This window comes from Psammomys obesus, unplaced genomic scaffold (assembly GCF_907164565.1).
Source record: "Psammomys obesus unplaced genomic scaffold, mPsaObe1.curated_primary_1811, whole genome shotgun sequence".
NCBI classification, from domain to species: domain Eukaryota; kingdom Metazoa; phylum Chordata; class Mammalia; order Rodentia; family Muridae; genus Psammomys; species Psammomys obesus.
Genome location: NW_026596166.1, coordinates 1,055,729 through 1,080,933, shown reverse-complemented (window position 1 = coordinate 1,080,933; position 25,205 = coordinate 1,055,729). Strand labels below are relative to the sequence as shown.

The 25,205-nt window shown below is 42.4% G+C and overlaps 1 protein-coding gene across 1 annotated transcript in view; it reads right to left on the bottom strand.

Annotated features, from left to right (window-relative positions):
- Dcaf5 (DDB1 and CUL4 associated factor 5) overlaps positions 1 to 7,570 on the bottom strand; it is a 71,455-nt gene extending 63,885 nt beyond the window's left edge. The window contains exons 1-2 of the mRNA XM_055595309.1: positions 7,048 to 7,570; positions 5,781 to 6,183 (exon numbers count right to left, since the gene is read on the bottom strand). Coding sequence (XP_055451284.1) covers positions 5,781 to 6,183; positions 7,048 to 7,389 — 745 coding nt within the window. The 5' untranslated portion in view covers positions 7,390 to 7,570. The remainder of the gene's footprint in view (positions 1 to 5,780; positions 6,184 to 7,047) is intronic.
- Positions 7,571 to 25,205: the final 17,635 nt, after the last annotated feature.

The following is a 25,205-nucleotide window of genomic DNA, read 5'->3' as shown; positions in this document are numbered from 1 at the left end:
AAAAAAAAAAAAAAATGACTCAGTGGGTAAAGGCACTTGCTGTACAAGCCTGGAGACATGAGTTCAATCCCTGCGACCCATACAGAGGTGGAAGGAGAAAACCAACTCCACAAAAATTGCCCTCTGACCCTGATACACATTTTGGGAACCAAACTCAAGCATCATGCTTGCACATGCACACATGAACACACGTGTACAAAATAACTCTTAAAGTATTTTTAACCAAGCCATCAAACTCAGTCAAGTTACCCAACAATGAGAAAGACAATCCTCAGGGCTTCAAACTAGGTAGTGAGGTCAAGTGATACAACTAGAATTTAGATAGACTTGAAAGGGAATTCGGAATTGAAAAGAAAGCTATGTAACATAATTTTGACAGGCATCTTCCTCCTGAGCCATGTGTGGTGGCCTAAGTCTATAATCCCGACACTTAGAAGGTTAAAAGGACGGTCATAAATGCAAGGTCATTCTCGGCTACATAGTGAGTTCAAAGCCTACCTGGACTTCATAAAACCAGCCTTAAGAATGAAAAACAAATTCCTCTTCTTGACTAATATTCTAGGAAGGAAACAAAGACTGTCCAAAGTAAGATCTATAGCTCAGCCTCACACTGGAGACTCAGCTGGAGAGACTGCCCAACTCTATCCTGCAAAATCTCCCCTTATGGGGCACTACCAATTTAACACAAACAACTATGAAACTACAGAGACTACACTGGCAAAGAAACCCACTTAGAGAGCTGATACTTGAGCAGGTCTTTGTTTTTGCTCATCTGTGAGGTTCAAATGAAACAGCAACTGTAGCAGCAATAGGACCTCTATACAAGAGCCAGGACTAAGCCCCTGGGGTCAGCTCATTCAGTCTTCATCCCAACCCCGGGATACTGCTGACCTTACTACATGGATGAGGAGAGAGACAGGATCAATAAATGACTTGTCAAAGGCAGCTAAGTTAGCAAGAGTGGAAAATCTCAGACTCTCTACATAACTACAGACTCCTGTAACCAATGATGTTGGCAGTTCATGTATATGGAGCAGACTAAATGGCTATCTCCCTTTATAAAACATGACCAAACAACTAAATGTCTCTCCTCATTCACAGCTCTCCACTTGGAACCTGAAAAGCTTCTAAAAGTACTTTTCTTAACACTTAGTCATAAACACCAGAATGAGATAATAATCTCACTGAAATATAAAATTTATTACATATGGGCTCCTAACCCACTAGCTCTACAAAGTCCAATGCCTCAGACCTCAATGAAGGAGAGAGATTACAACAAATTCTCATTACCAAAGAGCAGAAACTCCTTTTTCAACTGCTAAGATTCTGCTTATACAAACCTTTACACTTATAAAATATAAGAGGTGCTGGAGGGGTGGCTCAGCAGTTAAGAGCACTGGCTGGCTTTCCAGAAGGCTGTGTTTATTTCCCAGCACCCACAGGCGGCTCCAACCATCTGTACCTCCAGTTCAGGAGATCTGACTCCCTCTTCTGGCCTCTGGGCACCAGGCAAAAGTGATGCAGACACACACATGCAGCAAAACACTCATACATGCAAACTAAATAAAATATTTAAGAAGCCAATTTTATAATCCATGTCAGATACATACAGAGCTATTTTCTGATTGGCCTTCCAAACAAATCTCAAAGATATTTGACTTAAAGGCTACTCACACATCCAAAGAGTTATGGATGATTCTAAGTAACCATGTGAGTGCTAGAAACTAAACCCGCGTTTTTTGCATGAACAGCCAGTGCTTTTAACCACTGAGCCATCTCCCTAGCTGTATAAACCCTACTTTTTAAAAGTCTAGTTTATGCTTTATTAGTTTTATATGTGTGTATGTATATATTTATGTATATATCATTATTATTCAAGGACTAAGTGTTTCTTGCAAGCAATCCTAATGATATTCGTAAGGTGAGAGTACTACATAGATGTAGGGATTATCCCGGAGTTGGCTTTTATGTATGTGGTTGCACGCTGGTATAGTTTACTCGCAGTTGTGGAGCTTGAACTTAGGGTTTCATGCCTGCTGGGCAAGTGGTTTACCACTGAACTATATTCCCAGTTCCAGTATGTACATTTTCATTACCTCTTTAGTTTTTTCTTTTTCCTATTGTTTGCTCTTTTATAAGTTTGCTTTTTTTCCTTTGGAAACACGAGCCTAGGCTGGCCTCGATTTCACTGTATGGCCAAGGATGGCCTTAAATTTCTGATCCTCCTGCCTTTTACTTCTCAAGCACTAGGCTCACAGGCATGAACCATGCTGACAGCTTTGTCCAGTGCCAGGTTTATGTGGTGCTGGTGATCGGGCCCAGGGCTTTGCACATGCTAGACAAGCCCTCTGTCAACTGAACTACATCCCTAGCCTCAGCTCTCTCATGCATAGCAATTTCACTGACGGTTTATTACCATCTGTCTTGTAGTTAGGGCAATCTAGTACCCTTATTTTATGAATGAATGTTGAAGTAATTTACCTAAATTCATATGAGCTATGACTGCTAAGACTTCTAACTTCAAATCACATATCACCCTATATTAGGTGTTTGCCCACAGCTTGAGTTCAATCCCCAGCATGACAACAACGAAGTCATAAAACCATACTGTCTGCCTAATTTGCAGTGTTAGAACAAATTGGCAACTATGGGTGACACCATAAATACCAAAAAGTTAAGAAAACAAACAGGTTTTACTATCCAATGTTTGCATTGTGTTCAGCAGCCTACATATACTTTGCATAATGGAAGTCTCATAACAACCCTTTGGGTAGGCCCTGGTATTCCCACTGCAGGCCAGAAAACAGCAGCACAGAACTCAATACTGTGAAGTCACAGGTTCAAGTGGCCTAGCAATGATTTTAGGTACATGTCATGACATAATACCACACTGCTTGCATGGCATCATTGCATTGCTGTTTCCTGATTGATAATAAACATAAAAGTAACTTTTTTGATGAAAATATTTTAATTTTCCTTAAAACCGGTCATGGCTGAAGCACTGGGGAGGTGGCGACAGGAGGATCAGAAGTTCAAACGTGTGTATATTCCAGACTAGAACTGAACAGAGAGCCCTGAAAACTAGGCTAATCACTCTATACATACCTACTACTAAGCCTTTTTTTTTTTTTTCCTTTTCTTTTCTTTTCTAAGTAAAGGCTCTTGCTAAATAACCCGCACTGTCCACTTTTGGTCTCCTACTTTAACCTCCCAAGTGGATGAGACTTCAAGTGTGTGCCACCATGGTCACTTTTCACAATGGTAAGTGTCAAGTAAGACTAGAGAGATGTCTCGGCAGTTAAGAGCAATAGCTGCTCTTCCAGGGAACATGGTTCCAGGGAACAGCAGCACCACGTGGTGGCTCACAACCATCTCTAACTCCAATTTGAGGGGCTCTGAGAGCACCAGACATAGATACGGTACACAGACATACATGCACATAAGCCAACTATACACATAGAACAAATAAAACTTTAAAAAACATTAAGTGTCAAATAATTTAAAGTATCAATCATCCTCTCCCTTGTGTCATAGCTGAACATTTTTTTTTTTATTCTGATACCCTCGAAGTTACATTTATACTTGCAAGCCTCACTGTAACCTGGAAGACAGATTAACGATAAGGAGAGTGATATATCCTTAAGCAATAACCCTTTATATGGCCATAGAAACCACACAAATATTTCTGTCCTAGGTCTTAAATAATTCTATCAAATCCTGTGTATTAGTTGCAAACTGTGGGCCTGGCCAAACTACTAGCAAATGAAAACAAACAACTACAGATACTCTGTCAGAGGTATCACTTCTCATAGGGGCTTTCACCAATCCAAAACAAGACACAAAAAACAACAAAATGCACAAAAGAACTCTAATTACCATCCCATCCCAGAGTCCCACCTTACAGGCCACAGATACATTAGGCTCTTGCTAGCATGTGATTACCCCCTCACGTGGTAATTGTTAATAGTAAGGGACTGTGACAGGTAGGAACAAATTACAAAGGGGTCAGGTGAGGGATCCCAGCACCTTCGAGGTGGAAGGGGGAGGATCAAGGAGTTCCCAGGTCAACCTCAGCTACATACTGAGTTGTTCCATACTAGCCTGGGCTGAGACCCTATTTCAATAAATCAAAGGAAAAAAGCACGTAAATATGACACCTCAAATCATTTTAAACCTGGAAAGATCACTGAAGGACTTCTCAAGGGAAAACTTATTTTTTTAATTAGCTTTAACAAGTTACAGTGTCTTATGAATCTCCAAGGGGGCTTCCTTGTCAAACGAAGCAGGAAGAATTCTGTGTTAATACAAGCTGTTCTCATAATGCAAGGTGAGTTGCTTTTAACCAAAACTTGTGTCCTGGGAATAAACAATAGCTGACCCAAACTGGAAGGGCCAATAGAACTGACTGCTAAAAGAACTAAGAGCAAAAGCAGGAGTTGATAAAAACGCAAACAAACAAACAAACAAACAGGAACAGAACTAGGAGTGTTGGAGGAGGGCTGCTGGGCTGGAACCCAGGAAGTACTGACTACTGGAGATGGATAAATCAAGGCTAGAGAAGGAACAGACTACCTAAAACCAGAATCTGTCCTATGCAACCAGCCCTTTTCCTCAGCATAAACTGAAAGTAAGACCCTGGGGCATGATGGCTCACACTTGTCCTAGCACTCTGGAGGCTAAGGCACCTGGGGCCAACCCGAACTTCAGTGTGAGTTCTACCACAGCCTGGGAGAACAGGGTGAGACCCTGTCCCCTAAAAATAAAAAGAAATAAAGCAATATAAACTCAGCTCTAGAGAGGTAGAGATAGCAGGGTTAGGAGTTCAAGGTCATCCTTGGCGGCATGCTGAGCTCAGGCCCACCTGAACTAGACTCACTCTCAAACAAAAACCAAAAAGAAATGAACTGGCCAAGACTAGAGATCATGGTGTGTTCAACTAAGATACAGATATAGAGGTGGGTTACAGAGCAAGACCCTGGGACCAAAACAAAAAATGATCCTTAAGGTAAGGATCACAAAATGCATGCTGGAAGTACATACTGCTCAGTGGCCCTTCTGATGTTTTGTTTTTGTTTTTTCTTTTTTTTAATGTATTAACTATTACTTCTCTGCCTTTGGGCTGTGTAAAATGTACAGGGTCATGCTGGAGCACATCTTTAATCGGAGCAGAGTCGGGGATCTCCCAGTTCGAGGTCAGCCTAGTCTACAGGGCAGGCAGGACTACACAGAGAAACCCTGTCTCAAAACAACAACAAAAAAGTAAAATGCTTTAACTTTAAATGGGAGAAGTTTACGGTATGCACATTATATCTCAAGTTTACCCCTAAAGTGTGTTAGGCTGGGGCAATGTGTGATCAGTTATGATTTATCAACTCATTGTAAGGGTATCCTCACTCATTCCCTAGGTACAGACTGTCTGGGAGACCCTCTCAGGAGAGAGTTGTATTACAAACAGAAACAGCCTTCAAAGAAGGGGTCTTTCTCCATTTTTGTACTTGGAATTTATTAGATAAAATTCTATGCCGTGGTGTGTGGAAGGAAGTTTTTTTTTTTTTTTTTAATGCAGGGGCTGCCTTGAAGTAGTCTATCAGGTTTCTTTGGGGAAGGGGGACAGTCATCTAGGGTCCAAACTGTATGCCAGGGGAAAATGATCTGGTGTGAAAAGGGGGGGGGGGTCAGTTCTGGAGAAACCCCCGGTTTGTCCTGAAATAATCACAGACCTCTTTATCTCAGCTACCCACAAACTGGACCATACTCATGGTGTCACTTCCGCCTGTTACTTGCGAGGAAGACAGATGCTTTGCCATAAAAGCCGAAGTTTCTGGAAAGCTGCCCAATGGCGCAAATTAGAAAGCCATTCGGACATCCACCTGGATGAAGTCGAGCGCCACGTCCAGGGCTGGGCTCCCCTTCAACCTTCCCAGCGTAGGAAAAGGAGTGCAGGAAGGAGGCAAGCAGGAACGCCCGAACTGGTCTAGGCCCTTCGCAGCGCAGCGGGGTTCCTGGGAGCCGCCCCTTCCCAGGCGAGAGCCCAGCCGCACCCGCCCTCACCCGGGGCCACGACCCCGGGGAGGAGCGGGCGGCCGCCAGGGACCCCCGACCGCGGCGTACGCAGGCGCCGCCGCCGCCGCTCCGGCCCGGGCCTCCCCCGGAGCAATAGGCTATCGATTCAGCTGCCTGTCGCTAGGAGCCCCGGGAGAGTAAGGCCTACACCGCCCGGCCGGAGCCCCGGCCTCGATTGCACCACTTTCCCCACCCCAGCGAGGGGACCCTGGAGGCAAGTAGGCCCGTGGGGAGGGAGGGGGGCGGAGGAGGCCAGCAGCCCCTGCAACAGGAGCCGCGGAGGAAGGGAGGTGATGGGGCCCACCTCCCGCCGGCAAGTCTCTCGGGGGGTCGTCCCGAACCCCTGCTTCTGGAGCAGCGCATCCAAGTTCAAGCTGGTGTCCCCCCCGCCCCCCACCCCGGTCTCCGGAGCCCTCGGAACCATAATAAGAACAAGACGCGGAAGAGGCTACCAGTGCTTGAAGGGAGATGGGACTGGGCCCGGAGAGAGCCCGGGGAGGGGGGGAGGGGACGCCGCTCGGCCGCCCGTCACCACCCGCCCGACCCCGCTGGCCCCTCGGTGTCCCACCCTGTCAACGCCGGCCTCCGGCTCCGAGGCCCCTTTTCTCCAAGACGCCCAAGACGAGGGGGGGCTCGAGCTTCCCCCCGGGCCTCTGGCGCGCCTCGGCCTCTTCCCCGCTGCGAGACGCCCCCCCACCAAGCGGCCCCCGCACCTTTTAAACTACGCAAAGGAAGAGTTTGCCATCCAACTTAGTCAAGCCGCAGCCTCGCCCCCATCCCCGACCCACACTGGTAGGGCAGACATCTGGAGGGACCACTTTGCACTTGAGATAAAGCGCATTAAAGACCTGTCAACCATTTTAGGTCTTTTTTTTTTTTTTTTTTCTTTATAGAAGACATCCTCTCCTTCTCCTTCCTCCTTCCCTCCCCCTCCCTCCCTCCCTCCCCCTGCAATGGTATTAATTTCACACCAAATCTTCCCACCGCTGGGAAGGGGTTGGGAAGGGCGGGGGGTGGGGACACAGGGCAGCAGGAGGATGGCGGGGAAGGGCAAGGGGCAGCTGGAAGGGGCCCGGGAGGCGTGGGGAGGGGAAGGAAGTGGGTTGATTTACCTGAGACCAGCCACTGGCCTCCATTGTTGGAGAATTCAATGGCATTGACACAGCCGAAGTGGCCGAGAAGGTCCTTCTTGTAGAGGTTTCTGCAGCCCCGCAGGCGTCTCCTCTGAAAGTCCTGAGTGAGCAGGGGGTCCCCATGCAAGCCCCGCTGGGACAAGAAGCCCACCACTGACCTCATGCTGCCCCCCAGGCCAGTTCTCCTCTTCATGCTGGAACCGCCGCCGCCGCAGCTCGCGCCGCCGCCCCTCCCTCGGCCGCACGCCCGGCCGCCGCTCCCCTCCCGTCCCTCCCCGCGCGCCGCGGCGAGCCGGAGGCTTCCTCAGCCAGCCATGGCAGACGGAGCGAGGCGTGCAGACGGTCGGCGGCGTTCACGGCTTCCTCACGGTCGCTTCCCTCCCTCCCCTTCCCCCTGAGGCTCCGCCCCTCCTCCGCCTCCTCCAGCAGCTGACCCCCCCCCCCCTCCCCCCCCCCCCCCCGCCCCCGCCCCGCCACCACCACCACCCCCGCCCCCAGCTGCGGTCGCGCTTCCGCGGTGCGGGGCCCTTCCGCCGGCCGCCGGGCCGGAGAGCGCGGGCGCCAGCCGCCCCTCCCCCACGGACGGCTGTCGGGAGACGGCGGGCGGCGGCTCGCAGCGGCTGCTGCCCGCGCCCAGCCGCGGTTGGCGCTGGACGGCGGCCTCGGTGCGCCCCCGGCGCGCCGCACTCTGTGAAGTTGGACGCGCGTAACAATCACGGTGGTGGTGGCGGCCCGGCTGCCGGCTCACCCCTCCTTCCCTGGAGGGGGCCAGCGGCTCGCCCGGCGCTGCTCGTTGCCTCTTGGGGTGCCCAGTCCCGGTCCAAGTGAGGGAACCCGAGATTGGACCAGACCTCTGGAAGGAGGTTGTCTGTGGGTTTTTTGTTAGTGCACCTGTCCCCTCCAAAAATTTATCACCACCCTTCTATTCCGTAATTCAGTTTTCTAATTCACCCTCAACTTATCCATTAAAAAAAAAAAAAGAATTGTTTAGGCTGATAGGGCACTTGGTATTGGGAAGGGGTAGGGGCTGATATTGTGGCTCTGTAGTAGAGCACATGCTTTTAGCATGCTTCAAGCCCTGGGTTCAACCTCTAACACTAACAATCCCCTCATCTCTCCCCACACACCCCCAAAAAAAGTGAGAAGAAAATTGCCAAAATCCAAATTGAGAAAGTTCTCTGTCCATTGGTTCCAGATGCATTTGCAAGCCACAAGAAACATTCTGAGAACATAGCAGTATCTTATTTCATTGGTAGTGGTGAGGCCAAAGGTCTTGAGTGTGGAGCCCTGAGGATGCACAGCTGTTAACCAGCAGCCACAGTACAGGCCAGAAGTAGCTCACTGCCTTTCGATAGTGCTAGTGCGGGAGTCCCCAAGATGACCTCAGTGAGGAAACTGGGTAAGAGCACTGGAATTTTACCAGGTACAATTGAAAGTCCCCTTTTCAATGTAGTGCTTTTCCAAGAAACTATCCCCTGTCATTAGTGGCAATTAACTCCTGAAATAGGCAGGTGTCGGGTTTGCCCTTTCCATTTAGCAGGCATTACATCCTCGGACCAGACATGGCACAGGACTGGTTGAATACAACCATTCATGAACGATGGACTAAAGAAATTCTTGAGATAAAGGTGGGCTGAACATGGAAGATATTCACCTATCAAGCAAAATTATGTCTTTTGGCAAGTAGTTTGTTTGAAAGTTCATATTATAACATTCTAAACTTACTAGAAAGTCACCAAATTTAAAAATGAGAATTCTAATGGAATATATTACCTCAAACAGGAAAATATATGCTTTCTTTCTTTTTTTAAATTTTATCCTGTGAACACTGGAGTGCATGCATGTAATCCAAGGAAGTAGAGGTAGGAGAATCAGGAGTTCAAGATGAGCCTGGGCTACAGGAGACCTTGTCTCAAAGCACCAACAGCTGGGCAGTGGTGGCTCACACCTTTAGTCCCAGCAGAGGCAAGCAGATCTGTGAGTTTGAGGCCAACCTGGTCTACAGAGCAAGTTCTAGGACAGCCAGAACTACACAGGAAAACCCTGTCTCTCCCTGACAAAAATAATAAAAGTTTTGTGCAATTATTGCTAGGTTATTTCTCATCTCAGTTCCTTTGCTTGACATACTCAACTAGACATTTTAAAAGGGCCCTCTGGCTCCTTTGAATTAATAAGCCATTATTTATTCCTGCCTTGTTTGCGTAGGGTAAGGGAGAGAGGCCTAATGACTCGTCTAAAGTGGCCTTTAACTGTGTCAACACATAAGACATACCCTCTTCTCCCCTCTTTAAGTATATAGTTTAATCCACAATTTTAAATATGACTCTTCCCCCACCCCCCAACCAATCCCTGGAAAACCTCAGCCTAAAAATAGTTCAGGATCTGGTCACAAGCTAGCTCAATTCTAGGGCTTTGCTGGAAAGTTTTCTAACTGTTCAGGGATCAACTAGAGTAAAGATGTAGAACTACCTCATCTTTACCATACAGTTATTACCGTACAGCTATTTTGGACATTTTATTATCTCTTTTTGACAAATCTAGGGATTGAATCTAGGACCTTGTGCATGTTAGGAAGTGCTTTGCCACTGAACTACACCCTCAGTTTCTCTGGATTATCCATCTTTCAATAAATAGGGTTGCCAGAGAAAAAAGGCATTCATTCAGTTCAATATGAGTTTCAGACATATGGTGAGTTGGGTTTTAGTATTAGTGTACCTATGAACTAACCACTGGGCTTACACTTTTAAATGATTATTCATTGGTGGGTTGGTTGTTTGTTTGTTTGAGACAGGGTTTTTCTGTGTAGACTTGGCTGATCTGGAAACCCTTTTTAGACCAGGCTGGCCTCAAACTCACAGTGATCCATCTGCCTCTGCCTCTCTGCATGCTGGGATCAAAGGCATGTGGCACCATGCCCAGCTTAATTATTCATTGTTCTTCTGAAATTCAGACTCACTGGGAATCCTGTAATTATTTGCCAAATAAGCTCTACCTATACCAACTGACTTCAGGAGGTGAAGCACCACATTATTTACATGCCAATATTAAGAATGTAGGGGCCTGGAGAGATGCCTCAGCCACCCAGAGCACTGGCTGTTCTTGCTGAGGATGCACAACCAATTCTCCCCATCCACATGGCCACTAACAACCAGCTGTAACTCCAGTTCCAAGGAATTTGATGCCCTCTCCTACCAGCCAGTTTTGTTTTGTTTTTTAATTTATTTTTAGCTCTTCTTGGTGGTGCATGCCTTTAATCCCAGCACTCAAGAGGCAGAGACAGACAGAGCTCTGAGTTCAAGGCCAGCCTGATCTACAAAGTGAATTCAGGACTACACAGAGAATCTGTGACTCAAAGAAAAAGTACCCTAACGTTCATCCTTTGGGGCCCACTTGTCAATGTTTCTATAACCTCAAGGCCTGTGACACACTGACCTTTATAGGGAAACCAAGTAAGCCACCATACCCTGCTCTGGAGCTGAGAATTCTACTGAGGCCTCCAGCCTGCAGAGCTACATCCCAACTTTAAATGTACTCACTGAAAAATTACCATTATCTAGATTTACATAAGGCTATTTTCATACAGGTATAGATGAGCTTTTAGGAAGTAATGATATGTATGTTTTGAGTTTGGGGTTTTATTGAGACAGGGTCTCACTATGAAACCCATGCTGACCTTGAAGTCTCACAGATTACAGGATTACAAATGTGATGTCAACATGCCAGGTGATATACTTGTTGAAAAGAAAAAAATGACTTCAGCTATAATCCCAGCACTACAGAAGTGGAGACAGGAGGATTGCAACTAGTTTGGGGCCACTATACTCTACATAGTCAGTTTCAGAGCAGCCAGAACCACACAGAGACCCTAGCAAAATAAATAAATCAAACAGAAAACATGCCATGATGGAAATACTTTTAAATATCATTTTTCAAAATATCCTTTGGAACAGCTTTTGAAAAGCAGTTGTTTTCTCACTTGTCAAAATGCCAACTCTACATTGGAAGAGAATTTAAAAATATTGTTTCTTAGTATCTGCAAAGTAGTGTACAACTGACAGCTGCCGTATTATCACTGACAAAGTCAACAGACTGTTAATGCATGACTTTTTGTAAAAGCACAAGTTATTTATAAGTTCTGGCAATTATCTTAATACTGGACAAGAAACGCCTATCACAGCACTGGAGGAAATCAGTCCCTTCATGATCAGTCAGTATCTCATTGTAGATAACAGTGGATCTCAATCTTCCTAATGCTGCAACCCTCTAATACAGTTTTTCATGTTGTGGTGACCTCTATCCATAAAACTATTTTGTTGCTACTTCATAACTGTAATACTCTAATCAATCATAATGTAAATATCTGATAAACAAGTGTTTGATATGTGACCCCTACGAAAGGGTTTCACCCCACATGTGAACAACTGCTATGGTAAAGATCCTGCTGCCGGGGCCTGCAGAGATGGTTCAGTGGTTAAGAATACACACTATTCTTGCAGAGGACCCAAGTTGGGTTCACAGCACCTATAATGGATGTCTTTCAACCCTCTGTAAGTCCAGATTCAGGGAGTAACATCCTCTCCTGAGAGCACTGCAATCATGTACATATACCCACATAGTTAAAAATATAGTCTTCTAAGGAAGAAAGAAAAAAAATCCTACTATGGAAGATTTACATTTATATAAAAAAAATTGACATCATTTCTTGCCCTCCACGCTCCCCCCCAAATATTGCTTGGGGAGCACAGGCTCCCTGTTGTTTTTAACAAAATCTCAAACATTCAATTTTACCAATCAGATTCAGGAGCCAGATGCTGGGGTGAAAACCTGCTAGCTCAGAGAGGCAGAGAGAGCACCCCAGTGACCTTTCTCCTCAGCCAATGTCCCAAAAGAAGGAATTTTTCTTCCCCAGGCTGTCTCAAAAAAACCCTCAGATTGGGTCTGGAGAGATGGCTCAGTGGTTAACAGCACTAGCTACTCTTCTAGAGGACCTGGGCTCAATTTCCAGTACCCACGTGTCAGCTCACAGCTGTCTGTAACTCCAAGATCCAACACCCTCACACCGACAAAACACCAATGCACATAAGGTAAAAATGAACAATTTCTTAAAGCCCTCAAACTGAATGTCCCTCCCTTTTACTTGATATGCATCACTCTATCCATCCTCCTGAATTCCTCTTACGCTCTGTTTTTTTCCTATGTTCACTCCCTGTCAACTGGTTGCTTGCTCCACCTCTTGACCTGTGGTTGACTTTATTTCATCCTGTTTGCAATATTCAAGCAGAAAGCTCTTGGATTAAAGGTGTGTGCTAGGGCTGAGCCACACCACAAGTAGAAACAGTTTTTCTTTTTTTCAGTAAACAACATAATCTCAGGATTCACAGTATGATCAAATATCCTGCAACATTTATACTTATACCTTAAGATAAGGTATATTATATTTATACATTAGGAAAAGTTTTAAAGAGTCAAGTGAAAACCAAATGATGATTAGATTAGTGGCAATAAAACAGTCCCTTATGTTTTTGTTTTTTGCTGTCCCATACCAGGTGGCTCTTCTGATGTGAGACAGAGATTGTGGATTTTCTTTTAGCAGGCTTAGGTGGGTTTGGATAAGGAGAGAGCCATATTCTAACTATAAAGCCAGCTTTAATTTTTAATTGAATTGGGACCACATAAAGATCATTTGCCATTTATATCTGTAGAGGGCAGCAGAGACAAGCTGGAGGTAGGGGAAACCACTTGGCCAATTTACTCTTTCTTGAGACATTTTCTCTTGATGATTTGTTCTTTTTCTTCAGATGTTTAATTTTTTTTCCAGTGGTCTCCAGATTCCCTAGTTGGATGCTTTTGTTGTCCTGGAAATATAAAAGCAAAACCCTGCCTCAGCTCTAACTCTGGAAGGTTCCTTTTTGGCAGGTTAGACCTTTCCTAGGGCAAATGTTTTTTGGCAACAGAGAAAGTGTTATCTTTCAATTGAAATTAATTTTTTTGAAATGTTGAAGCTAAATATATCTTAGTATGTGTGGATAAATACTCCAATATTTCCCTTTCTCTTTCAATGTGAATTTAGGTTTGTTTATTTATAGCTCACAAAGGACATTCGCTTTGAATTTCAGCCTGCCTTTTATGATTGGCTTTTGAATTTATATCACTGTAATTATGTGCCTGCCTCTGCCTCCCAAGTGTTGGGATTAAAGGTGTGAACCACAGCTTGGCTATTAGCTGCCCTTCTAGTGACCCTGTAGAGGGCTTTTATAATAATCTATACATATGGCATGTGATTTCTCTAGTGTGCAAACATACCAATTAGGAGCTGAATTTGAGATTTGTCCCTGGGTGATGGGATTACATTGTGCCATCACTATCTTGTTCACTGTAACTCTAGAATTTAGCAAACAGCTAATTTATAGAGATCCACATGTTTCTGCTGGGATTAAAGGCATAGGCTACCACCACCTTGCTCAAATACTTTATCTTGGCTCCAAATTACTCTAGCTTTTAGAGATTTAGGAAACAAGTTTGAACTGTAGTAACCTTTTGAATTTACTTTAAAAAATTTAAATCTCTTACCTATGTTTTTAATATCAAACTAAATAAATCTGTTTTATTTAACCAGAAAACTAAGATTATATCTAAAATGGCATAGGCCACTTGGCAATCTACAGTCTAACACTCTAACATGGAATCAAGACACATCATGGTTTAAGAAAACCCATTTTTCTTTTCATGCCAGTAAGGCAAGTGTGGCCTTTGGCAAATTATCATTCAAAAATATTATTATTTTTATTTTTCATGCCTGATCAAATGAAAGGCATTTGTTAGTCTTTGTAAGTTAGTTTGGATTGAATGATTAAGCTGTCTGATGAACTATCGCCCCTCATTCAGGAGATCTCTCCTGTTCAATCTAATCTTTATTAATTTTGATGCTATCCACAGCTTTTTTCTGTGGCAACAAAAGACAAAAGCTCTTCCCCAACATAACACTCCAGGTTTCCATTCTGAGGTCAACACATCTTTAAAATATACAGGTTGATTTAATTCAGCAGTTCCCCCACACACACTTTCCAATGTCTCTCTGCAGCTGTTGTTTCTTTTTCATTAGCATTTAAAGGATTTAAAGTTAATAAAACACTATGAAATCTATCTCTGGGGTCTTTAGTACCCCTTTCTATTTATTAAGCATGTCTTCTTAATGTGCAATTAAATCTTTCTATAACTGCGTGTCCTATAGGATTGTGTGTTATACTTGTAATATGCTTTATGTTGTAATATACAAAAAAAACCTCTCATTTTACTAGAGACGTATGCTGGAGCACTGTCGTCTTAATTTGTACAGTTATCCTCATAATAGCCATAACTTCTAATAAATGTGTAAACACAGAATCAGCCTTTTCAGAACTTAAAGCCCATTGAAACCCTGAATAAATTTCTATGGTATGGGTGCACATACTTTAATTTTCCAAACTCTGCAAAATGAAACATCCATTTGCCAAATTCCATTTCTTTGGATACATTCTGGGTTACTTCCTACAGGCAATGAAGTTTGGTTATACAAAGAACAAAAAGGCCATTTCCTTATAATTTTGCAGGCATATTGCCAAGTGATAGAAAAATCTTTCTTCAAATCTTTGCTGTTAACATGGTGTAACTTATGAAATTCTGAGGCTTCTAGCACATTTCCTATTAATAGATGATCAATTTCATCATTACCTTGTGCAAGAGGGTCTGGTAGACTTGTATGGTATCTGATATGTGTTGTATATACAATGGATGATTTTTATTTCGTATTATTTGTTGTAGTTGAATAAATAGCAAAGTTAATTCTGAATCATCTGGAGTAGTTCAGTGATTTCAATGTGTAAAACAGGTCTTTTTGCATACTGAGAGTCAGTAACTGTATTAAGAGATTCAGGAAAATCTAATAATACCGTAAGAATGGCATACAGCTCTGATATTTGAACTGAATCATAAGGGATTTGAGCCATTTCACTCATTTTTCCTGACTTATAACCTGCCTTTCCTGATTTATTTGTGTCAATATAAAATGTAGGCGCTCCAGAAATTGATGTCTCTTTTACTATATAAGGGAGAACCCAATTAATTTTTTATATAAATTGAAGTCTCTTGCTTTGAGGATATTTGTTGTTAATCTCTCCCAAAAATATTACTGCAAGCTCTTTGCCAGTGTTCATTTTATGCCATAATGAGGCAATTTCAGCTTTAGTAAAAGTAAAAGGTACCACAATTTCTGCTGGATCTATTCCTGCTAATTGATGAAGACTCATTTTTCTTTTCAGAATCAATTCAGATACCTTTTTCTACATGGGTCTTTAATTTTTTACTGTTTATGTGCTAAATATTACCATTCTGAGATATTCACCTCTCTCTGCATAAGAATTCCTGTGGGAGAATGAGTAGAAGGTAAAATAACTAAAAACAATCCAGCTTTGGATCTAAGTGATCTACGTGTGCATCCTGTAGTTTCTTTTCTACTAGAGCCAATTCTCTCTCAGCCTCAGCTGATAATATTTTTGAACTATTTAAGTCCTTATTGCCTTATAAGGTTTTAAATAAATTACTTAGTTCTTGAGTAATTAACCCAATTATGGGCCATAGCCAGTTAGTATCTTCCAGCAATTTTTAAAATCATTAGGAGTTTGTAATTGATCTCTACTGATTTGTACTTTCTGTGGTCAAATTTTCTGTAAACCAATCTTATATTCTAGATAATTGATAGAATCTCCTCTTTGTATTTTTTTTTCAGGAGCAATTTTTAATCCCCAGCACAACAAAATTCTCTTTAATTCATCAACCTTTTTTTGTAAGCTATCTGCATCTGAATCAGCCAGTAAGATATCATCCATATAATGATAAAGTTTAGATTGAGGAAACTGTTTACAATTTATAATGACTGTTGTACAACATATTGACACAAGGTAGAACTGTTTAATATTACTTGTGGTAAGATTTTACAATGGGGGCTGATGAGATGTCTTAGCAGTTTAGAGCACTGTCTGCTCTTCCGAATGTCCCCAGTTGAATTCCCAGCAACAATGTGGTGACTCACAACCATCTATACTGGGATCTGATGCCCTCTTCTGGCATGAAGTTAGTTGTACATGCAGCTAAAGCACTCATATACATAAAATAAATAAAACCTTTAAAAAAAAGTTTTTCCAGTGGTATCTCTTATTGGACAACTATTTAGGTAGGCACTGAGAAAGCAAACCTTTCCCTATCCTGCTCATGCAAAGTAATTATGAAAAAGCAATTTCTTAAATTACTATCAAAAGCCATGATTTAAGTAATAAAGAAGACAATGGGATTCCAGGCTTTAAGAGTCCATTGGCTGAATCATCTTATTTATGGCTCTTAAATCTGTTAACACCCTCCATTTTCCTAATTTCTTTTTTTATAACAAACACAGGGGAGTTCCATGAGCTCTTAGACTTTCCAATGCACTGAACATTTGGCTGCTCTTGTACCAACCATTATACTGTCTATCATATTTCTTTTGTTATATGTTCCATCTATAAAGGCTGGTCAGTTAGGGGTTTTGTTTGTTTGTTTGTTTGTATTTTGTTTTGTTTTGGTTTGTTTTGTTTTTTCCAGACAGAGTTTCTCTGAGTAGACTTGACTGTCCTGGACTCACTTTGTAGACTAGGCTGGTCTCAAACTCACAGAGATCCACATGCCTCTGCCTCCCTAAGTGCTGGAAGTCATTTTGTATATATTATGTGTATATATATATGTACATTATGTACACCTGCATGCCAGAAGAGGGCACCAGCTCTCATTATAGATGGTTATAAACCACCACGTGGTTGCTGGGAATTGAACTCAGTACCTCTGGAAGAACAGCCAGTGCTCTTAACCTTGGTGTCATCTCTCCAGCCCCAGTTAGTCATTTTAAACGCAGAGATGTTGGTACTTTTGAAAGACCAATGGTTATTGTATCCTGCTTATGGACAACCTGGATAGTCTGTGACTGTTCTTAATAATACCTTTTAATATTTTTCTCAGAAACATTATTTTATGGTTTATTTCTGAGATTGGAGGAATGTTAATCTGTGTTTTCCATTGCTGCAATAAATCACATTGCCATAAATTTATGGCTATATTAGCCACATATGGCTTTAATTTTCCTATTTGTCCTTCTGGTCCTATATACTTGACCCATCTTGTACTTTGTTTTATTTGAGATAAAGTTCCATTCCCTAGAAGCTGAATATTTACCTCCTGAAGAGGTCAATTTGGAAGCCAAGATTTTGGTGAAATTATTGTTACATCTTCTGCTGTGTTTACTAGACTTTTAATTTCAATGCCAGTTATTTGTATTTTTAACTTTGGTCTCTGACTATTTATAGCACTTTGCCTAAATACTTGTTTTCTGGTCTCTCCTGAATTTGTTTGTTTTATCTGCTGAAGCTGTTCTGTCCTTGATTACGTTCAGAGCAATGTTTTTTTTGTTTGTTTGTTTTGTTTTTTCTTTAACAACAGACATTAAATATTTTTATTGCTCTGTGGATGAGTTTCTCCAATGCTGACAGGGAACAATTGAATTGAATTTGGTATCAGGCCCTTCAAAGAGGCCTCTTAGGGCATTTCCCAATGGTGAAAAGAAATGTCCCTGGTTCATCTGTATTCGTTAGTCCAGTCCAGTGCCGGCCTTTGCCACACCTTCTGCTACTCCAGAAGGCTAAGGCCTTCTTTTTGGATAATTCTAGAAAACAAATACCTAGAAATAGCTTGTCTACAATCCCTTTTCAAATGATGTAGTTTACCACAATTAAAATATCTGACATTTTGATTTTTCTGGAACCTTTTAGAAATTACTTTTATCAGAATAGCATTATAAATGTGAGATCTAATATGAGCTATATTTCTAATCCATTCATCTATTGGTGCTGATCTTGCCTTTAAAGGCCTTATCACTTTTTTGCATTATGTATTAGCGTTTTCAAAATCAAAGATTCGATTAATATTGCCTGGCTTTTGAATTTGATAGCATTCTATTTATAGATGAAGTCAATCTTTAGAAAAAAAAATTAGTGACGCCTTCTTTTTGGCCTTGTATAACCTTAGAAAATGTCTCAGGCCTCTTTCCTGATTCTTCAGCCTTGTCCCAAGCATTTAGAGCTGATAAACAACATAGCACCAAGGTGTGATTATCAAACTCAAGCTGCCCTTGTAACTGGGCATATTGTCCTTCACCTAGCAACTGATACTGGAGAGTATTAATACCTCTAGCCTTATGTTTTTGTTCTGTGGCCCAAGCTTCCTCTTTCCACCAAGTTCACCACTGTAACTGAGGACCAGATTCCAATATTGCTGTTGCCAAATCTTTCCAGTCTTGGGGGATAATTCTGTTCTGAGTAACCCATGAATTTAATATCCGCTTCACACAGGGTGAATGCATACAATATGAAACAATAGCTTCCGTAAATCTCCTCAAATCTATTATGTCTATAGGATTCCATTTAACTTCCTCATAACCTTACGGGTACCTGTTGTCTCCTGGTAGGTCTTGTATAGTAACTGGATGAACTAGGGTTGAACCTTGGGCGGCCCCTGTTCAGTTTCACCACGCTGTGCTGTAGTAGGTTCTTGTATAAATTCTTCTGTTTGTGACTGAATATTTTTCTTTTTTTTCTTCCGTTGGTTTTTGAGACAGGGTTTCTTTGTATAGTGTTGGATGTCCTGGACTCACTTTGTAGACCAGGCTGGCCTTGAACTCACAGAGATCCGCCTGCCTCTGTCTCCCTGAGTGCTGGGATTACAGGTGTGTGCATGACTAGCTTTCTTATTTTCATTTATAAGTCTTTCTAAGGCTTGTATTTTATCAATCCATCTTTCCTATTTGATACACACACACACATAAAAACCAATATGGTTATTAAATATAAAATATGAGTTACCAGACTGATAGTATTTATAATTGGCATTATGTCAATCTCAGTTGAGTCATTATCTTTTCATTTCCTGATTCTATTTTCTTTAAATTTATTTATTTATTTATTTATTTATTTATTTATTTATTTATTATGTATACAGTGTTCTGCCTGCATGTACACCTGCATGCCAGAAGAGGGCGCCAGGTCTCATTATAGATAGTTGTGAGCTGCCGTGTGGTTGCTGGGAATTGAATTTAGGATTTTTGGAAGAACAGCCAGTGCTCTTAACCTCTGAGCCTTCTCTCCAGCCCCTCCTGATTCTATTTTCAAGCCATCTAAAGTGACACTACTTACTTACTTACTTACTTATTTACTTGCTTAAATCTTTCCTTGAGAACTTCTGATAGCGTCTGTTTGTCTGCAGCTATTGTGATTTCTCTGTCCATATGATCATGCCAAGCATTGGAGTGCCAAATGTTGTTTTTAAACAAAATATGAAACATTGATTTTACCAATAAAGACTAGTGAGCTGGATGTTGGAGTGAAATCCTGCTAGCTCAGAGGGGCAGAAAAAGCACCCAGGTGACCTTTCTTCTCAGTGTCCTAAAAGAAGGAATGTTCCTTCCCTTCAACATCTCAAAAAAACCTCAAACTGAATGTTTCTCCCATTCACTTCCCACGTGTCTCTCTGTCTATCCTTTTGACTTTCTCTTACTCTCTATGGTTTTTCCCCCCATGTTCATTCCCTGTCAACTAGTTGCTTGCTCTACCTATGGTTGAATTTATTTAATATTGTTTACAATATTTAAGCAGAAAGCTCTTGGATCAAAAGTATGTGCTAGGGCTGAGCCACACCACAACTAGGAACAGTTTTTGTTTTGTTTTGTTTTGTTTTTTCCTGTAAACAGCACAATCTCAGGATTCACAGTATGTTCAAATATCCTGCAATGTTCGTCTCATCTGTACTGTAAAACTCATGTTTCTCAAGATAGCAGAATGGCTCAGAACCATCCAGACAAAACAGGGATGAGAACATCTATATAGCAGACAGCAAAGCTGAATTATTTTGTCTTTTTCTTAGATTTAAAAACTACTGTAGGGCTGGGGAGATGGCTCAGTGGTTAAGAGCAGTGGCTGCTCTTCCAGAGGTCCCGAGTTCAATTCCCAGTAATCACATGGTGGCTCATAATCATCTGTAATGGAATCTGATTCCCTCTTCTGGTGTACATGAAAACAGAGCACTGATATACATAAAATAAATAAATTCATTTTTACAGGGCACTGGTGGTTGCATGCCTTTAATTTCCATCACTTGGGAGGCAGAGGCAGGTGGATCTCTGTGAGCTCGAGGCCATCCTGGTCTACAAAGCAAGTCCAGGACAGCCAGGACTGTCACACAGAGAAACCCTGACTTCAAAAACCAAAAACACAAACAAAACTACTATAGCTGGGTGATGGTGTTGGATGCTTTTAACCCCAGCACTCAGGAACCAGAGGCAGATCTCTATGAGTTCCAGGCCAGCCTGGACTACAGACGGAGTTCAAGAACAGTCAGGGCTACACAAACAAAAGCAAAAACCCAAACAAACAAACAAACAAACAAAAACCTTACTGTAATCTGAAACTTCAGAGGCAGACAAAAGTGGATCGGAACTTCAAGACCTATGTGAGACACTGTCTAATAGTCACTTCGAAGGTACATGTACTTGTCCTTCATAAGACCCTAAAGAAACCAAAGCTAAGAGAAGAAAACCTGTAGCATTTTGTTGGCACACAACTATAATTCCAACATTCGGAATGAGACATGCTGGAAACCAGCCTGAGATATTACAGTGAGTCCATCTTAAAAAAAATCAAAACAATACAAGAAAAAGTTTTGTCAATCTATGATAATGTTTCTAAAGTTTCATAGATGGAGTACACTTCAAAGCCCCTGTCCTCAGCCTTGACCCCTCTGTCATTCCTCAAGGATTGTAAAACAGAGATCTGCCTGAATTTAACATCTCCCCACTACAAAACTCCTCTTAATCTAAATACCACTTCATCAAGGAAGCTTCCCCATTTGATGTCCTCATAGGCATGTTCCATTACTTACCTGCCTCTGCTTTCTCCACTATGGAAATATATTTGTATGTTACTGGCCTTCCTCCCAAAGTTAGTATGTTCAGATCATTCCAATATTTAAAAAAAAAAATGTTTAGCATACTTTAATCCCAGCGCTAGGGAGACAGAGAGAGGTGGATCTCTGAGTTTCAGGCTAGCCAGCACTACACAGTGAGACTGTCTCAAAAAAAGGGGGGGATAGGGTTGTGGTGGGGTTGTGTGGGTGGTAGGTGCGGAATGGTTCAGCAGTTAAAAGCACTGATTGTTCTTTGACAAGACCAGAGTTCCATTCCCTTCTTCCATGTGGTAGCTCCAACTTTGTGTAACTCTGGTCCCAGGAGATCTGACAGCGCCCTCTTCTGGCCTCCAGGGGTATCAGGCATGCACCTGGTGCACAGACATGCAAACAAAACACACAGATAAACATTTTTTTTGGGGGGGGGAACCCTAAGGATTTAAAGGAAATGAAGGAGAAGCCCTTTTAGATATTCAGGTGGTGGCAAGCGCCCTTACCAGGTCAGCCATCTTGTTAGCCTTGGGATGATCACTGTAAGCAGAGGAAATACCCACTGAATAGTTAGAGTATTCACATACAGGTGATGCCACTTACTTCCCAAGGTTAGGGTCCTAGCTGAATATGTGGAAGCTTAAAGAAGAACTGCAACAGCAAGCATCGCCAGAAATGTTTACTGTAAAGTCAGAAGGAAGGGCTGGAGAGCAGTAAGGGAATTGGTTTATTGGGTAAATGATTGAGCGCTGGGTAAAGATCCCCAGAACCCACATAAATGTGGCTGACCTGTAATTCCAGCCTTGTAAGGCAGAAACAGGGAATTCCTCGAGCAAACAAGCTTAGCAAGAGTAGCTATATCAGATAACTCTGGGTTTGACTGAGAGACCCTACCTCATTAAGTAAGGTGGAAGAACCATGGAGGATGATCTAACATCAATTTCCAACATCCACATACATACGCACCCCCGTGCAATGCACCTATAGGTATAAACACACACATGGAATCACATCCATAGACATCACACACACACACAAACACACACACACACACACACACACACACACACGGGAAAAAAAAACAGAATTCAGAAGAGAATTCTTTTCCCTGAACATATACACATAAGTTGGAAGAGGAGCCAACAAGATGGCTCACCAAGTGGAGGCACTATGGCTTGGGATGACCATAAACTGACACCTGTAAATTTACCCTCTGACACCCACCCCATTCATGATGTGGCATTTAAACCCACCCCCAGGAACACATATAGTAAACACGTTTAAAAGAAGGAAGCTACAAAGCTGTTCCTGGGCTAGTTTCTGTAGGAGGTTGTGAGGCCGCAGGTAGCCTTATAGCTCTTTCCTACTTTTAGCTGTCATTTCCTTTGCCCTTCTTAGAATCCTCTTTAGCAGGTTCTTTAGTACTGGCTGAACCACATCTTCATTCCTGAAGGGCCTAAATCCACTTCAACAATCCATACGTTTCTCCTTGCTTTCATTCTCCATTGTTTTCTCCTGTTTGACATGGAAATCTTCGCAGACTTTGTCATCCTCCTCTCCCTTTCAATTTAAACAATTTAAAAATGTTTTTCATATAATATATTTTGTTCATGTCAGGAAGTGGAGGGCTATGCCTTTAATCCTGGTACGTGGGAAGCAGAGGCAGTCAGATCTCTTTGAGGTCGAGGCCATCCTGGTCTACAGAGTAAGTTCCAGGACAGCCAGGGCTACACAGAAAAACTCTGTCTCAAAAAACCAAAACCACAGGCTGGAGAGGTGGCTTAGAGTTTAAGAGCACTGTCTGCTCTTCCGTAGGTCCCAAGTTCAATTCCCAGCAATCACATGGTGGCTCACAACCATCTATAATGTGATCATCCCTCTTCTGGTATGCAGGTGTCTGTGCAGATAGAGCACTCATATACATTAAATAAATAAATAAATATTAAAAAACCCAAAACACACACACACACATATATGTATATATATACATATACATATATATATGAGAGAGAGAGTTTCTCCATGTAGCCTTGTCTATCCTAGACTCACTTTGTAGACCAGGCTGGCCTTGAACTCACAGAGATCTGCCTGCCTCTGCCTCCCAGAGTGCTGGGATTATAGGTGTGTGCCACCGCTCCCAGTTTAAAACCAATGTATTTTGTTCATAGTCTTTTTCCTCAACCAAGAGAAGGTAGAAAGATTGTTAAGAGCGAAAGAGTGAAAGACTCTAAGGAAATAGCATCTTTCTGATACAATAGGGGTGGTGGACATATGAAGTCGCAGAGACTATGATGGCATGCACAGAGAATGTCTTTGATTCCAGATAAACTTGGGTACCAGTCTCCATCAGGTAACAGAAATCCAGAGTCTGGAGAGATGGCCCAGCCATGAAGAGCCCCTTGCTGTTCTTCCAGAGACCCCAAGTTCTGTTTCCAGCACCCATGTTAGACAGCTCACAACCACTTATAAATCCAGCTCCAGGGGATCCAAGGCTCTCTTCTGGTCTTAGCAGGTCATCAGGTGCCTGCATTCACACACACACACACACACACACACACACACACACACACACTTTAATCATCCCACTAGCTACACATTTTCTTCTTGGCTATTTGGTTCAGGGCCTGATGAGGCCAAACTAGCTAGGTAGCATCTCGATTTCTTATTCCATGGAACTGCTGTGCTTCGAGGTAGAAGAATTTCTCTATTGAGAACTAAAACCTACAAATCAGAAGGACTGAAAGTTGCAGAAATAGGAAGTGGCTATTAGAGACAATTCATTTCCATCTTTAATCCTAAGCAGCCACAGGTATGAAAACATTCGTGTTCTTATTGGACAGATACGAGTTTTATACTAAGAATCCCAGGCATTCAGGGTGCTGTCTCTCTCTAGCACTGGCATTGAATCCACAGTCACCAGTCAGCCAGTTCATCACCCCAGCAGATTCTGGGCAATACGTATATGGGGAAATGAGTGAGATCCACAGATACAAGCCCATTGCAACACTTTCATCTACCAGTCCTTTCTACTTTCTGCTCCCTCCTTCTTGTCCTTCTTCCCTAAAGGTGCATTGGAACCTATGCTTTAGCTTGAATTTAAACTTTTTGCTTCTTTGTTTGCTTGCTTTTTGAGACAGGGTTTCTCTGTATAGTCCTGGCTGTCCTGGAACTCACTCTACATCACCACCACCAGCAGCATGAATTTAAATGTTTTATAAAGCTGGAATGCTTGCTTGTTTTTTCCTTCAGTGGTAGGGATAGTTATAGTACCTCTGTGAGGGAGAGAAAAACTCTTTTTTTTTGGGGGGGGGGGGGAGTTTGTGAAGATTTTTTTCATCGCTGGATCTTGACTCTGAATTGTCCAACTCTCCTTATTCCAAGCTCCAGTGTTATCCTGTGAGTCAGTGCCCTGTCTTTCACTAGAGAGACTTAACAAGACTGCGAGGTTGACTTTGTTATTCTGAGAGCTACATAAGTAAATTTTGTGTTGAGCTTTCCAAAACAAACAAACAAACAAACACAAAACCTCTCACCTGTAGGGACAGAAATCAGGGATTCTCTTAGGCCTGCCATGGAGTCTTTTGTTTTCTTTAACTTGAACTAAATGCTTAATCTCCTGAACATTTCATTTTTCAAGTTTTCAGCGTGTTTAAATGAAGCCACTTTCAACCTACAGTTGTAGAAACAATTATTATAAATCAAATATTGCTCCAAAGTACTTGTTTTTATAGATGCTTCTACACAGTTGACTAAAGGTGAGAAGTTGATTGTGATACTAGTCCATTCTGTCTCCCATTGGTAAGCTGTTCAACACCGCATTGAGTGTGAGGATATGTGTAGAAGGCTTGAGCACTCACAGATAAGCAACCAGGAATGGTAATTATGCTGGATTGTCTCCTCAATGAAGAAAATGAGTGCCTGTTTTCCAGCCACAAGGCTAGGAGCAGATGGTGTTAACATCCTGGTTACCTTCACTCTCTGTAGAGCCAGACCTCACTCAAATCC